Source organism: Manis pentadactyla, chromosome 11 (genome assembly GCF_030020395.1).
Source record: "Manis pentadactyla isolate mManPen7 chromosome 11, mManPen7.hap1, whole genome shotgun sequence".
Classification (NCBI taxonomy): domain Eukaryota; kingdom Metazoa; phylum Chordata; class Mammalia; order Pholidota; family Manidae; genus Manis; species Manis pentadactyla.
In genome coordinates, this window is record NC_080029.1 from 26597420 (window position 1) to 26621269 (window position 23850).

The following is a 23850-nucleotide window of genomic DNA, read 5'->3' on the forward strand; positions in this document are numbered from 1 at the left end:
TATGGATTCAGTCCATGTTTATGGAGCACTTATTCGGTTCCCGGAGCTTTCACTTGCACACTGCCTCATTTAACCTGGGTGGCAGCCCTGTGACACAGGCTTTCTTGTTACAGGTAATGCAGCTGATGCTCAAAGACAGCAGCTGTTCTGCTGGAGGCCCCAAACACAGCTGCCAGTGGAGCTGATACCAGGCTCTGTGGCTTCCGCACCAGGAGCTCTCACACTTGCTCGGGCATCAGAATCCCTGGCAGAGAGTCAAAAACATAGATTCCTGAGCCCCACCCCAGACTGGCTAATTCCTCCAGTCTGCCCTGGTGCCCAGGGATCTGCATTTTTAACAAACATCCAAGCTGGTTCTGGGCTTCATGGACCACACTTACAAACAATTGATCTCCACTGCTTCAAGGAAAGAAATCAAAAGATAATTCTCAGCTGCTGGCTTCCCTAGGTGTCCTAGGCAGGGCTGATGGGAGAAAGGTGTGTGCTCCTGCCTAGCTCCTAGGTAGAGAAGAAATGGTCCACTGAGTGAGCTCACTGACTGGTTCCACAAACACGTCCAGCACCAACAAGAAGCCCAGACCAAAGGTCTGGGGAAGCACAGATTGCTTAATGCACAACCATCACCTCAACAAACAGCCCATCGGCAGGGGCCCTGCTGTAGCCTGATTCCCAGCGCTCACTTCCTACATATCTCAGCGGAGATGGACATAGGAAATAGCCTTGTGCAGACGGCTGCCTCCAGAGCCACTAAAGGAGATGCCAACACGGTGATTTTAGGCAGAAATTGGGAATTTCCAGAAAAGAGATGGGAAAAAAGGAGAAAAAACACCCCCCAAACCTGCTCCAGCTTCTGTGCCCCTGCTTTCTGGAGCCAGCAATGCTGTCCAATCAGAGGTGGAGTCTCTGAAAGGGGCTGGTGTTCATCCGCGCTCTAGAACAGTGATCAGCTGGGAGCCCAAGCAAACACTGCTCCATCATGAGGCCTGGGACACACTGTCTATTCCCAGGAAGGCAGTAAGCAAGAGGAGCCCAGTCCTGCCTCCCATCTCCCCTGCTGTAAACACCGGGGGCTATCTGGCCTCATACTGGAGCAGGGCCTCCTCCTGAATTGTGTGGGGGTCAGAGGCTGAGCTCAAGGTTTTACACGGCATAAAAAAGGAACGATGACTGTAATAAGGTCAGCAAGCAGAAGAGCCTGGGTGGGCTTCCAGAGTCTACAGGATGCCCTCCCACCTCTGAATAACTCAGCAAAGAAAAGGCCCTTAGTTCTGCAGAATCAAGAGAAGGGAGCTGCTAGATTAAGTCTGGGAATGGTGCTAGACAAAAGTCAGTAGACAGAACATGAGGAGGAAACATCAGCTTTCACCTTAAGCCCGTGGTTTTTGTCATCCCTGACAGGGTTCCAACAGTTCTCCTGCAATCCACACAGAGCTGTTTGATGTTGAGGGTTGGGGGGAGTCAAAGCCAAGGGAAGGACATCCTGTTAACAGCATTGCTGGAAAAAGATCAAGAACCAGGCAGTGAAAAACAGCTGTATCCACTTGATAAGCCTGGGCATCCCCCCCTCAGCCCCACCTTCAGTAAGATCCGATGTGTGGGGGTGGGGGCTGGCCCAGTGTCGTGTCATTCTAGACCCCAAAGTCTTCATCACAGACAACGGAGCTCATCACCACACACTGGGAAAATAACAGCAACTCCCGGCACCTGCGCAGCTGTTAGTTTCAGTAGCTCTCAAGAGGGACAAGTCCCTCTCAGGATGCTACCTGGAATCTTCCTGGAATGGTCCACCTTCACCTAGTCCCTCAACCCCTGGCCACTTCACTCATGACTATCACCCCCTCAGAGAAGCTGCTTGCTCAACACTACACTCATTCTGGGGGTGACGTCCTCCCACATGCTGTGACCCAGGTGCCCTGGGCACATAGATCCTTAGGCCTGCCACGTGATGGTACCATGAGCGTCTAAGTGCTGGCCTCTCCTTCTAGATCAGGAGCCCCCCTGAAGACAGAAGCCAGTTATCTGTATTGATAGTACTGATAGCATGTGTTCTTAATTTAGCACTTCTTATCTGATAAACTCTGCTAGTTAAATGCCCTCCACTCATTGTCTCATTTAATTCTCTCCTTCCTCTTCTGCAGTAGCCAATATTATCTCCATCTTACAAAAGGCAAACTTAGAAAAGTCAAGGGAATTGTCCAAGGCAGAGCTAAAGATGGTGTTCTCAACCACCCTGGGTCTGGCCAGTTCAAGGCAGACAGTAAGGTCTTATTAGCTCTTTCTGTTGAAGAAATAAGATTAAGTAATGTCAGGAAGATAACCCAGGCATGACAGTCCCTTCCTCCAGCCACCTGGGCTCCCTAACTAAGTGGTCACCTTAATTCCTTTCAGGAAATGAAAACCTGCTTATTAATTTGTCCATCCATTTGTAAGCCCCTTCTCTAAGATGCAGGAGAGATGTTATTAATCAAGGTTCTAGTCCTCTGACACGTTTCCCACTTAGTGGGAAAAGGAAAGAGAAGAGATGAGGAAGAGGGGGAAACAAACCCCCAGAAAACAGAGGCCACTGTGGGAGTGAACTCAGCAAGCACTCGGGCGGCCCGGGGATGAGCTCCTCAGAACTCAAGGGACTGAGATGATGGCAGGAGGCAAGAAGCCAGAAGGGGACACCTCATAAGCAGTGGTTTGTTTTTGTTTTTATTTTTTATTGGGGCGTGGGGGGTGGTAAAATGTACCATTTTAACCATTTTTAACTGTACAGCTCAGTGGCATTAAGCACATTCACATTATTGTGCAACCATCCCATCCATCTCCAGCATTTTTTTCATCTTCCAAACTGAAACTCTGTACCTATTTCTAGAAAACAAAATTCAAGCAAGTAAATCTGAAGATCTAATTGGCTTTATTAAGCAATGGGTATTGCTTAATAAATGAATAGGCAGTTTTCCCCTGGCAAGCTTAGAGATGCTCTGATAAGTAGTACAAAATAGGTTTTTATAGGAAGGAGGGTGGGGCAAGAGGTGATCAGCAAAGAAAAGATTAGGGGTTGCTTCAGGTAAGGTGGCCCTCCCTTGGGAGGAAGAGTGGGGGTCTTATCAGATCACCTCACTAGTTATCAGGAAATTCCAGACTGATTGGTTTAAAATTCTACTCCTAGGAGAGGCTGCAACTGTAATTAGGTTGAGCCTTTAACCCTGTTTGATGACCCGGCCTAGGCAGATGTCCCCCTATGTTGGGGCTGCGATTTTCTTTTTAACACCATTAAACACTAAGTCTCCATTCCCTCTTCCCCCAGTCCCTGGCAACCAATCTACTTTCTGTCTCTGTGGCTTTGACTCTCTAGGTACGTGTGGTATAATGCAAATACATTTGGTCTTTGTCCCCAGTTCCTCACACGGAGCTCTAAAAGTCCTTGGAATTTCCTGAGCGATAGGAGTGCCTTTTGTCAAACATAAGGAGTCCCTTTCCATCACACTTGAGCTGATGCTAATGACGGTGACTGAGGGTAGGGCCCCTAGAAAACCTCACTATTGAGCTGGTCTCCAGAAGACCAAGTAGTTAGAGTTTGAGAACTTTCAGCCCTAACCCTGCACCACCACCGTGGAGTGGAGCTGGAAATTGAGCTCTACAAAATCTCTTGAACAAGGAAATCTGGTGAGCTTTTCCAGGGGTGGTGAACACACCACATCACAGTGCTGGAAGAGTAATATGCCCGGAGAATCTTGCATCTCTTCCATTTGGCTGTTCCTGAGTTGTATCCTTTGTAATAAAACCAGTAAGTAAATATATTACTTACTTCACCAGTAAGTAAACAAGTAAAACATTTATCTGAGTTTTGTGAGCCATTCTAGCAAATTATAGAACCTCAATACAGGTGGTGGGAACCCCCAAGTTACAGCCAGTCAGGCAGAAGTATGGGTGGCCCCCAGGAATTGCAAATGGCATCTTAAGTTGACGCAGTCTTACAGAACTGAGACCTTAATTAGTGGGGTCTGCACGTACTTCAGGTAGTAAGTGTCAGAACTGAACTGTAGGACACCCAGTTGGTATTAGGGAATTGGAGAATTGGTTGGTGTCAGAAAAGACGACACACCAGTACCTCATATAAGTGGAATTATACAGTATCTATCCTTTTGTAGCTACCTTATTTAATTTAGTATGTCTCCAAGGTTCATCCACATGTGACATGTGTCAGAATTTCCTTTCTTTTTAAGGCTGAATAATATTCCTGTGTGTGTGTGTGTGTGTGTGTATACACACACACACATTTTGTTTATCCATTTATCCATCTATGGATACTTCAGCTGCTTTCCCCTTTTGGCTATTGTAAATAATACTGTTATAAATGTGGCTGTACAAATATCTGTTCAAGTTTCTGCTTTCAATTATTTGGGGGTATATACCAGATGCAGAATTACTGGATCATATGGAATTATATTTTTAATTTTTGGAAGAACTGCCATACTGTTTTCCATATGACTGTACTATTTACATTCCCATCAGCAATGCATAAGGATTCCAGTTTCTACACATCCTTGCCAACACTTGTTCCTTTTTTTTTGTTTTTTTAATAGCCATCCTAAAGTATTAAGTGATATCACATTATGGTTTTGATTTCATGTCCTTCATGATTAGTGATGTTGAGCATATTTCATGTGCCCATTGGCCACCTGTATATCTTCTTTGGAAAAATGTCTATTCAGGTCCTTTGCTCATTTTTAAATTGGGTTGCCTTTTTTGTTGTTCAACTGTAGGATGTTCTTTATATATTTTGGATATTAACTACTTATCAGATATATGATTGGCAAATATTTTCTCCCATTCTATGGGTTGCCTTTTCACTCTATTAATAGTTTCCTCTGATGCTCAGAAGTTTTAAGTTTTGATGTAGTCCAAATTATATTTCTTTTTGTTGTCCATTCTTTTAGTATCACATCCAAGGAATTGCTGTCATTGCCAAATCCAGTATCATGAAGTTTTCCCCTGTTTTCTTCTAAGAGTTTTTATAGTTTTACCATCACTGTTTTGGAAAGACTGGTGGTAATGATGTATACATGTAGGTTCGTCAAATGTAATAAATAAACCACTCTGGTAGGGGATGTCAATAATGGGAGAGGCTGTGCATAGCGGGGACGGTGGGTGGGAGTATATGGGGAATCTCTGCACCGTTCACTTAACTTTGCTGTGAACCTAAAACTGCTATAAAAAAAGTTATTTTTTTAAAGCTGTCCTTTATCTACTGAGTGGTCCTTGCACCCTTATTGAAAATGATTTGACCATCTAGGTGAGGATTTATTTCTACTCTTATTCTATTTCTATATGTTCAATTTCATAATGTCCCCATTACTATTGTTTTGTTATTAGTTTTGAAATCAAGAAGTGTGAAACTTCCCACTTTGTTGTTATTTTCCAAGATTGTTTGGCTTTCAGTGTCCCTTAAACTTCCACATTAATTTTAGGATATATTTTTCTATTTCCAAGAAGAAAAAGTCACTGGGATTTTGATAGGGATTGCTTTCTATCTGTAGATGCCTTTGGATAGTATAGACATCTTAAGTCTTCCAATCCATAACACAGGAAATTTTTCATTTATTTATTACTTCTTTAATTTCAGCAACATTTTGTGATTTTCAGTGTACAAGTCTTTCACCTCCTTGATTAAATTTATTCATACTTATTTTTTTGTGATACTACTATAAATAGAATTATTTTCTGTCCTTTTGGATTATTCATTGTTAATGTACAGAAATACAATTGGGTTAAAAATATTGCAAATCTATAAAGAATATTTTAGCCAGTGTCTAGTTTACTTCATGCTTCTAGTTTACTTCATCCTTCAAGCAAGGATCGGGAGCTTCCTGGCCCACGATCTTGCTGATGTCACCCTCCAGAGCCTAAGGCTTATTTCCCAAGCAGGGTATTTTCAAGAAGAGAATTAAGGAGCTGGACCAGTCAGAGCGGACAGACAAGGCTGGGAGGGAACAGCAGACAGGGTGCACAGGAATGGCAAGGGTGTCCTTGAACGCTAAACTGAAGGCTTAGACTTCATGCCATGGCATTTTCAAGTCCTTGTAACAATGCCTGCCAAGATAACAAAGCCAAGAGAGAAGTCAGGCCAGACCCAGCCAAGCCTCCTCCAGTGCACTGAGTTGAACATCAATGAAACAAAAGGATTAGGAGCATCTGCAATGGTTCTACCTCACCTTCCATCAGGGCCTGATACATATTTTCAGAACCTTAAGGGAATCAGAATTATGAACCTCACCCTCAGCCCAGCCTCTCCCCTCTTCTGAAGTGTGAGTGGCTGAGCTCCCGGCTGATTCCTCCTGGACACCAGACTGAGCATACAGCAAACACACAACAAATCAGCCCCAACAAGAACATGGCTCCAAACAGGAGGATGCCTTCCCGAGCATGCTGGGCCTCTCCTAATGATTTCAAAAAGTGCCGAGCGCTAGCCTCACTTGAGTGGTCAGTAAAATCAGGAGCCTATTCCCCTCCCCTAGAGAGTTCAGTCCAGGAAGTCATCTGGGGCCCAGGCATTTGCGTTTTTGCCTACACCCCGGATGAGGGAATGATCACCATTATCAGGAGGCACTCTTCCAGTTTCCACCTGCCCACGTCCTTGGTGAGGACTTCCAACAGAGAAAGCAGAACTGGAATTCACTTCCACATAACCTTCCCGTCTCATACTAGAAGTTCTGTCTGACCCCCAGGTTCAAAACATAGTATTTAATAATAATAATAGTAACCCTTTTGAATTACCTATCAGGATTTTAAAAACAGATCTCACAAGCCAGACACAGAAGACAAATATTGCAAGAGTCCACTTATATGAAGTACCTAGAATAGGCAAGTTCATAGAGACAGAAAATAGAATACTAGGTTACTAGGTTTCTGGTAGGTTTAGTAGGGGCTAGAGGAAGGGGGAGGGAAGACTTGTTATTTAATGGGCACAGAGTTTTTGGGGATGAGAAAAAGCTCTGGGTATGAAAAGTGGTAATGCTTACATAACAGCCACTGTGAAAGAAAACACTTAATGCCACTGACTCATACCCTTATGAACAGTCAAAATCATAATTATTGCGGGGGGCGGAAGATGGCGGCGTGAGTAGAGCAGCGGAAATCTCCTCCCAAAACAACATATATCTATGAAAATATAACAAAGACAACCCTTCCTAGAATAAAGACCAGAGGACACAGGACAATATCCAGACCACATCCACACCTGAGAGAACCCAGCGCCTCGCGAAGGGGGTAAGATACAAGCCCCGGCCCCGCGGGAGCCGAGCGCCCCTCCCCCCAGCTCCCGGCGGGAGAAGAGCAGGCAGAGCGGGAGGGAGACGGAGCCCAGGGCTGCCGAACACCCAGCCCCAGCCATCCGGGCCAGAGTGCAGGGCCCTCGATACTGGGAAAACAGGGCAGCAAGAACAGTGAGCGGGCACTGGAGGCTGGGCGACAGAGGGCATAAGAAAAGCGCGCGACCATCTTTTTTTTTGCTTTTTTGCTGTTTTGTTTTGGCGAGCGCTTTTTGGAAGTCTTAAAGGGACAGGGACCCCAATATTAGGGAAACAGGGCAGAAAGACCGGTGAGCAGAGGCCTGAGGCTGGCACCGGAGAATAAAGAAAAACGAACGACCACCTTTTTTTTTTTTAATTAAAAATTTTTTTTTTTTTTTAATTAAAAAAATTTTTCTTTCGTGTTTTTTTTTGTGGTCGTTGTTTTGTTTTGGCGGGTGCTTTTTGGAAGTCTTAAAGGGGCAGGGCCGGCCACTTAATCCAGAGGTAGGGAATCCGGGATCTCTGGGCACCCTAACCCCTGGGCTGCAGGGAGCAGGGAGGCCCCTTACGGAGATAAAGAGCCTCCCAGCAGCTCCTGCTCCAACGCGACTCCACCATTTTGGAGTAGCTGCCCGAGCCAGGCCACGCCCACAGCAACAGCGGAGATTAACTCCATAGCAGCCGGGCAGGAAGCAGAAACCCTGTCTGCGCGCAGCTGCGCAGCACAAGCCACTAGAGGCCGCTGTTCTCCCAGGAGAGGAGGGCCACAAACCAACAAGAAAGGAAGTCCTTCCAGCCGTCACTCGTCCCAGTTCTGCAGACTATTCCTATCACCATGAAAAGGCAAAGCTACAGGCAGACAAAGATCACAGAGACAACACCAGAGAAGGAGACAGACCTAACCAGTCTTCCTGACAAAGAATTCAAAATAAGAATCATAAACATGCTGACAGAGATGCAGAGAAACACGGAAGAAAAATGGGATGAAGTCCGGAAAGAGATCACAGATGCCAGAAAGGAGATCGCAGAAATGAAACAAACTCTGGAAGGGTTTATAAGCAGAATGGATAGAATGCAAGAGGCCATTGATGGAATTGAAATCAGAGAACAGGAACGCATAGAAGCTGACATAGAGAGAGACAAAAGGATCTCCAGGAATGAAACAATATTAAGAGAACTGTGTGACCAATCTAAAAGGAGCAATATCCGTATTATAGGGGTCCCAGAAGAAGAAGAGAGAGGCAAAGAGATGGAAAGTATCTTAGAAGAAATAATTGCTGAAAACTTCCCCACACTGGGGGAGGAAGTAATCAAACAGACCACGGAAATACACAGAACCCCCAACAGAAAGGATCCAAGAAGGGCAACACCAAGACACATAATAATTAAAATGGCAAAGATCAAGGACAAGGAAAGAGTGTTAAAGGCAGCTAGAGAGAAAAAGGTCACCTATAAAGGGAAACCCATCAGGCTAACGTCAGATTTCTCAACAGAAACCCTACAGGCCAGAAGAGAATGGCATGATATATTTAATACAATGAAACAGAAGGGCCTTGAACCAAGGATACTGTATCCAGCACGACTATCATTCAAATATGACAGTGGGATTAAACAATTCCCAGACAAACAAAAGCTGAGGGAATTTGCTTTCCACAAACCACCTCTACAGAACATCTTACAGGGACTGCTCTAGATGGGAGCACTCCTAGAAAGAGCACAGCACAAAACACCCAACATATGAAGAATCAAGGAGGAGGAACAAGAAGGGAGAGAAGAAAAGAATCTCCAGACAGTGTATATAACAGCTCAATAAGCGAGCTAAGTTAGGCAGTAAGATACTAAAGAGGCTAACCTTGAACCTTTGGTAACCACGAATTTAAAGCCTGCAATGGCAATAAGTACATATCTTTCAATAGTCACCCTAAATGTTAATGGGTTGAATGCACCAATCAAAAGACACAGAGTAACAGAATGGATAAAAAAGCAAGACCCATCTATATGCTGCTTACAAGAAACTCACCTCAAACCCAAAGACATGTACAGACTAAAAGTCAAGGGATGGAAAAATATATTTCAAGCAAACAACAGTGAGAAGAAAGCAGGGGTTGCAGTACTAATATCAGACAAAATAGACTTCAAAACAAAGAAAGTAACAAGAGATAAAGAAGGACACTACATAATGATAAAGGGCTCAGTCAAACAAGAGGATATAACCATTCTAAATATATATGCACCCAACACAGGAGCACCAGCATATGTGAAACAAATACTAACAGAACTAAAGGGGGATATAGACTGCAATGCATTCATTCTAGGAGACTTCAACACACCACTCACCCCAAAGGATAGATCCACTGGGCAGAAAATAAGTAAGGACACGGAAGCACTGAACAACACAGTAGAGCAGATGGACCTAATAGACATCTATAGAACTCTACATCCAAAAGCAGCGGGATATACATTCTTCTCAAGTGCACATGGAACATTCTCCAGAATAGACCACATACTAGGACACAAAAAGAGCCTCAGAAAATTCCAAAAGATTGAAATCCTACCAACCAACTTTTCAGACCACAAAGGCATAAAACTAGAAATAAACTGTACAAAGAAAGCAAAGAGGCTCACGAACACATGGAGGCTTAACAACACGCTCCTAAATAATCAATGGATCAATGACCAAATCAAAATGGAGATCCAGCAATATATGGAAACAAATGACAACAACAACACTAAGCCCCAACTTCTGTGGGACACAGCAAAAGCAGTCTTAAGAGGAAAGTATATAGCAATCCAAGCATATTTAAAAAAGGAAGAGCAATCCCAAATGAATGGTCTAATGTCACAATTATCGAAATTGGAAAAAGAAGAACAAATGAGGCCTAAGGTCAGCAGAAGGAGGGACATAATAAGATCAGAGAAGAAATAAATAAAATTGAGAAGAATAAAACAATAGCAAAAATCAATGAAACCAAGAGCTGGTTCTTCGAGAAAATAAACAAAATAGATAAGCCTCTAGCCAGACTTATTAAGAAGAAAAGAGAGTCAACACAAATCAACAGTATCAGAAACGAGAAAGGAAAAATCACGACGGACCCCACGGAAATGCAAAGAATTATTGGAGAATACTATGAAAACCTATATGCTAACAAGCTAGGAAACCTAGGAGAAATGGACAACTTCCTAGAAAAATACAACCTTCCAAGATTGACCCAGGAAGAAACAGAAAATCTAAACACACCAATTACCAGCAACGAAATTGAAGCGGTAATCAAAAAACTACCAAAGAACAAAACCCCCGGGCCAGATGGATTTACCTCGGAATTTTATCAGACATACAGGGAAGACATAATACCCATTCTCCTTAAAGTTTTCCAAAAAATAGAGGAGGAGGGGATACTCCCAAACTCATTCTATGAAGCTAACATCACCCTAATACCAAAACCAGGCAAAGACCCCACCAAAAAAGAAAACTACAGACCAATATCCCTGATGAACGTAGATGCAAAAATACTCAACAAAATATTAGCAAACCGAATTCAAAAATACATCAAAAGGATCATACACCATGACCAAGTGGGATTCATTCCAGGGATGCAAGGATGGTACAACATTCGAAAGTCCATCAACATCATCCACCACATCAACAAAAAGAAAGACAAAAACCACATGATCATCTCCATAGATGCTGAAAAAGCATTTGACAAAGTTCAACATCCATTCATGTTAAAAACTCTCAGCAAAATGGGAATAGAGGGCAAGTACCTCAACATAATAAAGGCCATCTATGATAAACCCACAGCCAACATTATATTGAACAGCGAGAAGCTGAAAGCATTTCCTCTGAGATCGGGAACTAGACAGGGATGCCCACTCTCTCCACTGTTATTTAACATAGTACTGGAGGTCCTAGCCACGGCAATCAGACAAAATAAAGAAATACAAGGAATCCAGATTGGTAAAGAAGAAGTTAAACTGTCACTATTTGCAGATGACATGATACTGTACATAAAAAACCCTAAAGACTCCACCCCAAAACTACTAGAACTGATATCGGAATACAGCAAAGTTGCAGGATACAAAATCAACACACAGAAATCTGTGGCTTTCCTATATACTAACAATGAACCAACAGAGAGAGAAATCAGGAAAACAACTCCATTCACAATTGCATCAAAAAAAATAAAATACCTAGGAATAAACCTAACCAAAGAAGTGAAAGACTTATACTCTGAAAACTACAAGTCACTCTTAAGAGAAATTAAAGGGGACACTAACAGATGGAAACTCATCCCATGCTCGTGGCTAGGAAGAATTAATATCGTCAAAATGGCCATCCTGCCCAAAGCAATATACAGATTTGATGCAATCCCTATGAAACTACCAGCAACATTCTTCAATGAACTGGAACAAATAATTCAAAAATTCATATGGAAACACCAAAGACCCCGAATAGCCAAAGCAATCCTGAGAAAGAAGAATAAAGTAGGGGGGATCTCACTCCCCAACTTCAAGCTCTACTATAAAGCCATAGTAATCAAGACAATTTGGTACTGGCACAAGAGCAGAGCCACAGACCAATGGAACAGAGTAGAGAATCCAGACATTAACCCAGACATATATGGTCAATTAATATTTGATAAAGGAGCCATGGACATACAATGGCGAAATGACAGTCTCTTCAACAGGTGGTGCTGGCAAAACTGGACAGCTACATGTAGGAGAATGAAACTGGACCATTGTCTAACCCCATATACAAAAGTAAACTCAAAATGGATCAAAGACCTGAATGTAAGCCATGAAACCATTAAACTCTTGGAAGAAAACATAGGCGAAAACCTCTTAGACATAAACACGAGTGACCTCTTCTTGAACATATCTCCCCGGGCAAGGAAAACAACAGCAAAAATGAGTAAGTGGGACTATATTAAGCTGAAAAGCTTCTGTACAGCAAAAGACACCATCAATAGAACAAGAAGGATCCCTACAGTATGGGAGAATATATTTGAAAATGACACATCCGATAAAGGCTTGACGTCCAGAATATATAAGGAGCTCTCACGCCTCAACAAACAAAAAACAAATAACCCAATTAAAAAATGGGCAGAGGAACTGAACAGACAGTTCTCCAAAAAAGAAATACAGATGGCCAACAGACACATGAAAAGATGCTCCACATCGCTAATTATCAGAGAAATGCAAATTAAAACTACAATGAGGTATCACCTCACACCAGTAAGGATGGCTGCCATCCAAAAGACAAACAACAACAAATGTTGGCGAGGCTGTGGAGAAAGGGGAACCCTCCTACACTGCTGGTGGGAATGTAAGTTAGTTCAACCATTGTGGAAAGCAGTATGGAGGTACATCAAAATGCTCAAAACAGACTTACCATTTGACCCAGGAATTCCACTCCTAGGAATTTACCCTAAGAATGCAGCAATCAAGTTTGAGAAAGACAGATGCACCCCTATGTTTATTGCAGCACTATTTACAATAGCCAAGAATTGGAAGCAACCTAAATGTCCATCAATAGATGAATGGATAAAGAAGATGTGGTACATATACACAATGGAATACTACTCAGCTATAAGAAAAGGGCAAATCCAATCATTTGCAGCAACATGGATGGAGCTGGAGGGTATTATGCTCAGTGAAACAAGCCAAGCAGAGAAAGAGAAATACCAAATGATTTCACTTATCTGTGGAATATAAGAACAAAGGAAAAACTGAAGGAACAAAACAGCAGCAGAATCACAGAACTCAAGAATGGACTAACAGGTACCAAAGGGAAAGGGACTGGGGAGGATGGGTGGGTAGGGAGGCATAAGGGGGGGAGAAGTAGGGGGGTATTAAGATTAACATGCATGGGGGGGTAGGAGAAAAGGGAGGGCTGTACAACACAGAGAAGGCAAGTAGTGATTCTACAACATTTTGCTATGCTGATGGACAGTGACTGTAAAGGGGTTTATAGGGGAGACCTGGTATAGGGGAGAGCCTAGTAAACATAATATTCGTCATGTAAGTGTAGATTAGTGATAGCAAAAAAAAAAAAAGGACAGTTCCTGTGTGGTAACCTCCAACGAGTTCTACACAAGGGTATAAAGGGCATATAAAAGTGTAGGCAAAGGGTCTGTTTGTGTTTATACAGAGGATCAAAGCCTAATTGGGCTACCCCGAAAATGAACTAAGATACGATATGAAAAAGAACTTCCAACATCTGCACCCTCTGGAAGACTCATGCCAGAAGATGATCATCAAAAAACCCCAACAAAGATCCACGCACTGCTACAGCTGTAGATGCACTCATCCCACCAGTTCCTGGACCTGCCATGGGAATGAGGAAGGAGATATCTAAGCTGGCCTGTGCATACAGTAAAACAACAAAATTGGACTGGATCTATACTGTTGGAACTCAACCAAGAATTTGGAGAAGTGCAAATTGTAGCGCTCCAAAGTCTTACAACTACAAACTATTTATTGTTAAAAGAACATATGGCATGTGAACAGTCCCCAGGAATGGGTTGTTTTAATTTGTCTGATTTCTCTCAGACTGTTCAAGTTCATTTGGACAATATCCACCATATCATAGATAAGTTTTCACAAATGCCTAAGGTGCCTAACTGGTTTTCTTGGTTTCACTGCAGATGGCTGGTAATTACAGATATGCTTTGGTTATGTAACTATACTCCTATTATGTTAATGTGTGTGTGCAATTTAAGTAGTAGCTTAAAACCTATACATGCTGAAGTTACTCTACAAGAAGATATGTCAAAGAAATAATCAATCTTCCCATGTTTTCTTCCGCCTGCTACTTCTATAGCTTTTCTTCTTCCTTCCTAATTACAACCCTTAAATAGAATTCGTGCCTCATATCAAATTTACCGAGTATCATAATTCTTCCAAGTGGTAAAGATACCTCAAGACAAATGCTGGGCATAGAAGCCACAGGGCATAAATATGCAAAGAAATAAAAAGCTAACTTTTTCAAACAATAAGGCTTCTCTCTCACTTACCAACTTCACATTTCCCTGTATGGCCCCAGAAGATGACTGGTTAGCCAGAGACGGGTAAGATTCCTCAAGGGAGGAACAACCTAAGACAGGCACAGTCGCAGGGGGGCCATCAGGTGAGAAATTGGGGATCAACAGAGGTGAGGCTTAGAACCTCACCCCCCCGTTCTGAGAGAAATCTTCTGCATACGTGGATGTTTTATTGCCCTGGTCTAGCTTGGATTAACACATAGTCTACAGGCACACACCTGATCATCTACATGTGCTCTCTTACAACACTAAACTATGTTTTCTACCTTTATCTTGTATCTACCTACCACTTCAGCATTTTATTAAAAATAATAATAATAAAGAGAGAAATGTGGTATCCACATATAAATCAAGTATAAAAACCAAATGAGTATTCATATTTGAACTGACTGTTTATAGTTCATAATGCATGAGCAAAACCGAAAGTTTCTGTGATGACTGCCCTTGTACTGTTCACTATGTAACTTATTCATTATGTAAGAATTTGTTCTACATGTAAAAACTTGTTTGTTATGCCTCAGAAGATTGGAGACTGACAAAAATTAGGCTTGGGGTGGAATAATGATTGTGCATTGAGCATTGACTCCCCTATACAGAATTTTATTGTCGTTAACAACCATTTGATCAATAAATATGAGAGATGCCCTCACAAAAAAAAAAAAGGACAGACTTCCAATGGTAAAATAAATAAGTAACTGGGATGTAATGTATAGCATAAGGAATATAGTCAAGATATTGTAACAGCCTGGTAGGGTGATAGCTGGAACCTAGAATTATGTATATAAATGTTCTACCACTGTGTTGTACACTTGAAACTCATGTAATGTAATACTGTGTGTCAACTACCCTTCAATAAAAAATAATTATTAAAAAAAAAAAAAATCATAATTATTATGATGTTATATCTATTTTACCATAATAAAAAATTTACATAAAAATCTAGATTTCTGGTTTCTCTTTAAAGTAGAAAATCTGCCAACGCTGGGCCACGCCTTGTCCGTCAACTATCTGCAGGAGCTGAAGCAGCTGCTGCCTTTAGATGGGACATTTGCTGTGACCTCACCACACTCCAGGGTCACTTTTACTATGTCACACTTATATGACCTGGCTGGCCCCCGGGAGCATTTGACGGTATGGTTCCAGCACCGCCCATCTAATTTCATTCACCACTAGCCTTGCCCTGTCCTCCCTGCCCTGCCCATTCCTATCTCCCAATGCACAAGAGGAGGCCAGAAAGCGGTCAGCCATGTGGGCAGGCACTTTGCTTTAAGTAACACCAACAATCACTGGAAGAGAACAAGAGCTTACCTTCCCCTCCTTCAGCTTCACTCGCCTTGAAAGACTGCTGACATTAGAAGATCCAGGATGATAAGCCTGAGCATGAACATGATTTTGGAACTAAACTAGGCTGACCACCCACACCATGAGCCTGACTCCTGAACCAGCCTCGGAAACCTGCCCTCTCGGGGTGTGACCACCACATGATCAGTCAGTCCAGCAGATCCAACATCCTTAGGGCTGGACTCAGTTTCCTGGAGCCCACCTTTATCGGCTAGAATCTGATTTCTAGATGCTTCAAATCCGATGTGGTTCCGGACATGCTACCCCAACATACGGCACCTTGGCACATTGAATATTTTAAGCTGAAGAAGTTTGAGAACATGGCAGAAGCAGGAAGGTCCCTCTGAGCTCTTCCACCTCCTCCTCCTTCCCCGAAACAGGCCTGAAAGCCCTCCCATGAGGGGTGTTCTCCCTATGCCTGGAGAAGAGGTGACACTCATCTCTTGAAACAAAGGGAAGTCATGAAGAATTCTACCTAACAAACAGGCCTTGTTCAGTTTCCAGGTGCCTAGTTACCTCATGCTACTTAACTGGTCATACTCTTCCCACTCTCACCCTCCATCAGACTAGCACGGAAGTACACAGGTGTCTGGTTCCTTCATTCCCTTATGAAGGCTCTCATGTCACGTACAATTACATTAAATAAGGTTGGGTGATATTCTCCTGTTAATCAGTCTCTGTCAGGTTCATTGTTAGGCCCAACCAGATACCCTAAGAGGGTCGAGGAAAACTTTTTCCTCCTCTACAAATAGCATCATTGTTCTAGACCTGTACTGTCCTACCTAGCTATTGAACATATCCCATCATTGCTGGGGAAAAATGGTTAGGCTCTAAAGACAAAATACATGCCGATTTCCAAAGACTCAGTGTGAAAAAGGTTAGTAATTTTATTATATTGATTACATGTCAAAATATTTTGGATACATTGAGTTAAATAAAATATAGTACTAAAACTAGTTTTCACCCGTTCTCTTTACTTTTTTAAAATTTGTATGTTACCTATTTTTAATATGGCTACTAAGAAAATTTACCTTTGTGGTTGACATTATATTTCTATTGGACAATCTTATTTTCAACAGCACAGCCAGCCTGGACTGTCACACAACTGATTTTGTATGGTTACTGTAGAGCAGTCCCCCTTATCTGTGTGGGATATGTTCCCAGACCCCCAGTGGATGCCTGAAACTGCTGACAGTACCAAACCCTATGCATATTGTGTCTTCTCCTACACATACATAGCTATGGTCAAGTTTAACTGATAAACTGGGCAAACAGACTAACAACAATGACTGATAATAAAATAGAACATTATAACAATACACTGTAATAACAGTCATGTATACATGGTCTCTGTCTCTGAAAACATCACACGGTACTTATCTTACCATACCCACCCTTCTTCCTGTGATGACGTCAGATAATAAATTGTCCAGGTGATTCAGGCCTGAAGTAGGGTGAATGACTAGGCATTGTGACGTAGCTTTAGGGCTATGAATGACCTGCCATTGGTACATCTGCATACAGACTGAAGTTGACCTGACCGCTGGTAACTGAAAGCGTGGGAAGAGAACCCGTGGATGAGGAGGAACTACTGTTTTTTCTTTACCTGGAAAAGCAAACCGGTTCTCTCCTACCCTATTTCTGGACGGTGCTGTGCTATGCGCTGCTGAAGGGTCTTTGAGGAAGTCCCTTCCAGCCTCAGTGCTGGAGGCTCCTCTGTGGGGCTGGACTGACTCAGAGATCTCTTCCTGCAACCACATCAATCTTGCCCTGTGCTAGCAAGCTGTCACCAGGCTCTGTACAAGGCCTTCTTCCAAACGCCTGGGCGATAACAATGTGTCCACAACAGTCAAAAACCCTGCTGCCCATTTTCCCTGGGAACAATGGAACAAGTTGCTAAAACAGGCCACGCTGTTATCACCTGTGCATTTAACTGGCCAGAGTGAAAGGGAAAAGCCTCAGCTGCAATCTTAGACTCCTTCTCTCTCCTCCCAGCTCAGGAGTCCCTGGTTTCATCTTTGCAGAGACTGGAGCCCCACCTTCTTGTGCCTCTAGCTGTGCTAGGCTCAAAGAGGCCGAATTAGCCCCTTGACAGGTTACAGTGCAGCAGGTGGGGAGGCAATGCTAATGTGTCGGGAACTTCAAAACAGAAGATAGGTCCTAGGCCTCCAATTCTGGGGAAAATCACAGGACTCTTTATTACCAACAACAACCCTCAAGTCGCAGGTGCAAAATTTGAACCTCAGAACCTGCCTTTTTTTTTTGTAATAATACACACTTTATCTACATGAAGACTCATCATTGGCCTACTGACATGGGCTGAGGGAGTACAGTTGGGTTCAAATCCCCCTTAGACCACTCAATAGCAGTAAGACCCTGCATAAGGCTGTTCCATTTACCTGCGTGTCAATTTCCTCCCTGTAATAATGGGGACAGTTCCACCTACCTCACAAAGTTGAAAAACTAAACAACGGATGTGCCTTGCACATAACAGGTGTTCGGAAGGTATTAGCTTCCTTCCCCTTCACTTTCCCCATAGCAATTATCAGGCGAAGAAGATACTAAAAATCTTGAGAATTGAAAATAAATCCTCTATATTCTGATCTGTTTTGTTTTTTTTAAATCTGAATCTTAGTGCCTGGTATAATTGAACAAGGGGTTTGGGATTGCAGTGACCTTGTCTGAATCCTGTTCTGCTGCTAATAGAGGAATTTAAGCTCTGGAAGCTTGAAAGATCCTGTCCTTCATCTGCCAGCTGTACCCTCCTATAAAGGAAAAACCCAATTAATGCCAAACCCACCAACAAGGCTGCGATGAGGATGTTAAAACCCACAGTCACATCACCTTAGCAGTTATGGAGTGAGTAAATGTCACCCTCGATTCCTATTTTTGTAATTGCCATAAACAAAAGATCCATCTTGTTTCCTCCCCCAGCCTCAAATCAATTCAATGTTCAGAATTCACACCCACAGGTGAAAGAAAACTGGGTAAAGGATTTTATTTGCCTGTCTGTGCGCTCAAGAAGGCCTTGCTCTTTTCCTTGATCACTCAACACCATAGTACCCAAGCGGCAGCACTTTCGGGCATGGGAAATTTTAGCTCAAGTAACTTGCTGGTGGTGAGGATGAACAGAATGGACATGTGCCTTTAGAGAAGTTTTGGAAATTTCTGGCCCAAATGAGAAATGTCTAAGTGAATGGTTAAATTTTCTAAATGCAATGAAAAGATAAGAGAAAACAGAATTATCAGAACTAAGGGTTACTGGTCATTTGTTAGACACATGGCCACAACTGCATGTGCTTGGCAAGAACTGAGACCCGGAAGCGATGGTCCAGATAAAGAAGGACCCCATGAGTATCTGCTTCAAATATTTGGGGAAGGCCATAAGATTCATAACCTGTCCAACTTCCTGGGTCATAACCACATTGAGATGCAAAGAATTTGAGATTCTCTTTCCAAAAAGAAGGAAAGAGAAGGGATTAAGACATGGTTTCCAAAAAAGTTCCTAGGCTTTGGAAATTCAGAGCAAGATTTCTACTCTATCCTGATGCACTTGGCTGTAAACCCCAGTGTTTGGCACAAGCATTGTTCCCACTGCCCTGGCTTCAGCTGTGTATATATGAAGGTAAGAACAGTGCCAACCACCCCCAGGGCACCACTCTGTGATTCTATGTACAGGAGATACTGTGCTCTAGGAAAGCTGGTTGGTCAGGCTAAAAACACCTGCCAGATTCTGATGACACTAGAAGAGTCTAAAACACAAGGGCTGCTCCTGCCTGAGAAAGAACAGCTTTCCTGAAGCCAAAAGTCTACACTGGTGGTGTGAAAGGGTCAGGAATGAGATCATAAAAGAAGCCTATGTTCTAGAAGCATGCTTTCTGCTGGAGGAGAAACTGCCAGAGTAAGGTAAAGGTCCACTTCTTTTGTTACGCCTCCCTTCTCTTACACAGTCATCCAGTCACAATTGCTCACATGGTCAGCTGCATGGAGCCACAAGGTCACCCAGGGTCACAAGCACTGCTGAAGTCAGAAAATTACAGTCCCCACCCTGTTAGATACAGTAAGGCACAATGCAACACACTCAATCCCATTCCTCTGAACACCCACAAACTCCTCTACTCACCTGGTTGCCAAAGACAGCTATGGAGCAGGCTGTTGAAACCTCATTAGCCCCGAACCAAACAGAAGCAATGCGGGAGGGCATGCCCAGAATGAAGACCTGGGCCACAGAGCAGATGACCTGGCCCAGCACGGTGACCGGGAAGAGATGTGGCTTCAGGCTGCCCAACTTCACCCAGGCACCCAGGCAGTTGAGAGCAGAGCCAGTGAGGGCGATGGTGCGCAGGCCAAATTTCTCCAGCAGCCAGGCCACGGGCAGGAGGAGAGGGATGTACGTCAGCATGTAGCACATGGACAGCCAGTCAATGGCAAAGGCACTGACCCCGTAGAAGTGCTTGAAGATGTTATTAATGGAGCCATACTGGATCCACTGAAAAGCGTTGCACATGGAGTAGCAGCTGAACAGCAGGACCACCGCCCAACGGCGCTTGCTCACCTTGATTACGCTGAGGTTCTCAAGGCCCGAGCTCCTGGGGTGAGCCAAGCCACCAGACTGGGCTAAGGTATTGGCGTGGGCCGAACTGCTTGGGTGCGCCGAGATGCTGGGGCGGATCGAGAAGCCAGGGTGGACTGAGTTGCTGGGATCGGCCGAGATGCTGAGCTGGGCCGAGACGCGTCGGTCCTCCGGAAGGGTGTACTCCTGCGCAGGGGTGCCATCGCTCTGCTGTTGGTTAGGATCTTCATTCGCCACGACCACAGCCTCTCCTGGAGCCATGGACAGTGGCTGAGGACTCAGCCACTCTTACGGGACAGTTGCCTCGGCTATTGCCCGGGCACTTGTTCCGCCCGTCCCAGAATAAACGGAGACCCGAGCCTGGGTAAATGCTGCGAGTGGAGCCCCTACGCTCACCCGCGTCCCCTGCTCCCGACCGCCGTACCCCAGGCCGGCCGCAGACGCCTCAGCCGGTCCTGGCCGCCGGTGCCTTGAGCCCTCCCAGGACGATCGGGCTACGTTCAGTCCCTCGGTCCTGGAAACAGCTCGCTCCTCGCGCAGCCACTTCAGCTGGACTCCTTTTCTCCGGGTCCGGCTTCGGCCTCGCCCCCTGGGGCGCACGTGACCGCCCCGCCCCCGTCCAGCCCGGCCCCCGCCTGACCCCACCCCCGCCCTTCCGCCTTCTAGAGCCGCGCTGGCCCGACGGCGCAGTTGTTTCGCCACAGCTTGCGGGGGTGCATTCCTCCCCCACGCCCCGGGCGCCATGGAAACCTCCCGGTTAACCCCCACCCCAACACTGCCCCTCAAATTCATTTGCCTCGGCCTAGGGGTCCCGGCAAGAAAATCCCCCGTGCACTTTCGAGGTAATCCTCTAAATAGAGTCTGCTCGCCGCCGGGCCACATCCCCTGCGCTCGTGCACCGATGCCTGGCGCCTCCAAAGTGCTCTACGGAATTCAAGAGAGATTTTCGACTTTTTCCCACTTGGCTGGGTTCCCAGACCCTTGCTTAACTTTGCGTATAAAGAGAGATTTGTAGATTTTCCGGTCTGGTTGCGCTCCTGCAGTAAAGGGGAATTACAGAAAACCCGCTTTCCTCTTTGCTTTCCCTGCTGACGTGATCTGATCTTGGGGAACTAAGATGTGCACCTGGTCGGTAGGGGCTCTTCTTTCCTGATGGAACCCTGCTTGGCCTTCCGGGCGAGGACCTGAGGGTGGAGCGAGAGGGGGAGTTCGGAACCCTCTGAGGCTCTCGGCGGTTGTGCGGTGAAATGCCCAGAACCGCGCGGGATCTGAGCGGGATCTGAGCGGGATCTGTAAGGGCTCTTTGCACCCACGTAGCCTTAGACTGCCATCTGCCGATCCCAGCCCACTCTGGTGGGTAAACTCTTAAGTCTGCCAGCAGAAAGTTTGGCCTGAGGGGCAGAAGTGCCGGTTGGCTCTGATCCATTTCAGCCTTGGGGAGGGATAAGAGCCCAGATTCTCTCTGGGTCCAACATTTGTTTAGCTACTCCTACGTGTGTTATGTATATTTAAAGTACTCCAGTACTCCGTGCCTCAGTTTCTTCATCTGCAAAATAGGGATGATGAAACTGTACCCACCCTCACAGTGTTGTTTTGAGTTAACACCTGAGAGCACTTTGCAAATTCCTCACAGATGGTTAGCATTCCATGAGTGCTGGCTAGCCTAACAATTAAAAAGCTAATGTTCGTTGCATTATGCTAAACATATTTGCTGCCTTATCTCGTTTGAGTATCACAAGAACTCTGCAATGTAGTTACAGTTGGCTTGCCTGCATGTTATAGATTGGAAAACCAAGGCTCATTAGAAATGAAGTACCTTCTTTTTTAAGGTCCCAGCTGGCTGGAGGAGCTATACTTCTCAGGCAAGTCTGTATTAATTCAAGCTACTGCTTAGCTATACAGGGGCAGCCTGGGGACACCAGCATGGACATCCCCTGGGATCTTGTTTCAAGGGCAGCAGCCCAGGCCCACCCTGGGACCTACAGACACAGAGGCTGCATTTTAGATCTCCAGGTGTTTCATTCCTTTGCATGTTAAAGTTTGAAAGCCATTGTGTTTTCCTTCTGTGTTCTTTTTTAATCTTCAGATCAAAAATGAAGGATTCAAAGCCGTGGGGCAGTGGTTCTCCACTTAGGTTGCACATTAGAATCCCATGGAAGGAATCTTAACATTCCCAATGCCTCAGCCGCACCCTTAATTATGATCCCTGAGAGTAGCCCTGGGCATCTGCATGTTCAAAGCTCCCCAGGTCATCTCAACATGTAGCCAAGTTTGAGCACTTGTGGTAGGGTTAGAACCACTGATTCCCAAGAGAGGGAACACTGCTTGGAAGCACCCACTTTTTGTCAGAAATTATGGGGTCTTGGATTATAATGGAATGTTTGAAGAAGAAACTCATACCTATTATGAATTCATACACTAATTTAACATCCCCTATTTTCAAAATTTCAACAGTGTTTCCCATCTGTCTTGCCAATGGGTTTCACCCCCAGGCAAGTTCGCTATGGATCCAATGTGACCAAAGAAATTGACAGCAAAACATTCTTGGGGTGAAAGGGTTATACCCAACTTTATTTCCAGGTGGCAGGTCAGTCACTAGAATCCCATTCACTCAGAGCAAGTCTGCATGCAGCAAGCTGGTCTCTGCCCTTGCCTCTGGGTGCCTCTGTCTGCACAGCCTTCCTCTGGGCCCCTCTGCACAGTTATCCCACACATCTGTCCTCTGGGCCTCTGTCCTTGGCGCTGCCACCACTCCAGCCTCTGCTCTGCTCTCCTCCAGCCTTGCAGCCCTGCCACCGTGTCGCACCCAGAGCACTGGGCAGAACTCTTTTTACAGAGTCAACAGCCATCTATTGCCCACAGGTGTGCAGTGAGCTAGTCAACCAGGGCCAGGTGAGAATCCTGGCCATAGGAACTCTCATTTTAGCCACACCATCATTCTCCAGGGAGCACAGAACCTCCACCTCACAGTTTGTTTTCTGGTCATCACAGACCTTTGCCCAAATTCTTCATACTATATTCTTAGCTTCATTTTACAGATATGGAAACTGAAGTCCGGAGAGTTGGAGTGTGTTACTCAGTTTCACAGCTAATTAACACCAGAACAAGCCACAGCGAGATAGGTTTGCTAAGTTCCCTTTCACACAGCCTCTCCCTTGTGCTCCTCTGGGGTAACAAAGGCTTCAGTTTGGTGACAAATCTCAAGTGGTCCAACTTGGGATTCAAGTGATATTTGGGGTTGCTATTTGTGATGGAGCTAGTGGGATCTGTTCTGAGCTCTGAATTCACAGGTTTAAAGGCCTCTTCTACCATTATGAGCTTTGGGATATTGAGCAAGTTGCTTAACCTCTCTATCCTTCAGTTTCTGAATCTATAAAGTGAGGATTAAAAACATCTGCTTCATCATTTTGTGAATTAAACAAGATCATGTGTGTAAATTGTTTTCAATAATAATATTCTGGCAACCACCAGGATAGTGCTCTTAGATGATTCCCACCAGGGGGTGGGCAACTATATAAACATTGGGTAACTATCACATAGAGAAAAGTATTTTGTATTCATCCACTGAAAAATCATTTATTGAACGGTTTACTATGTGTTACATCTATTGATATGTTAC

At 44.4% G+C, this 23850-nt stretch overlaps 1 protein-coding gene across 5 annotated transcripts in view; it reads right to left on the reverse strand.

The window, feature by feature from the left end:
• The window catches only part of FLVCR2 (FLVCR heme transporter 2), a 54711-nt gene extending 33942 nt beyond the window's left edge, over positions 1–20769 (reverse strand). For 4 of the 5 annotated variants that reach the window (XM_057488302.1, XM_036913114.2, XM_036913113.2 and 1 more), the window contains exon 1: positions 19782–20768. In XM_057488302.1, coding sequence (XP_057344285.1) covers positions 19782–20492 — 711 coding nt within the window. In that variant the 5' untranslated portion in view covers positions 20493–20768. Of the gene's footprint in view, positions 1–19781 lie in introns of all 5 variants that reach the window. The other variant, XM_057488303.1, reaches the window with a different exon arrangement.
• Between the last annotated feature and the right edge of the window lie 3081 nt (positions 20770–23850).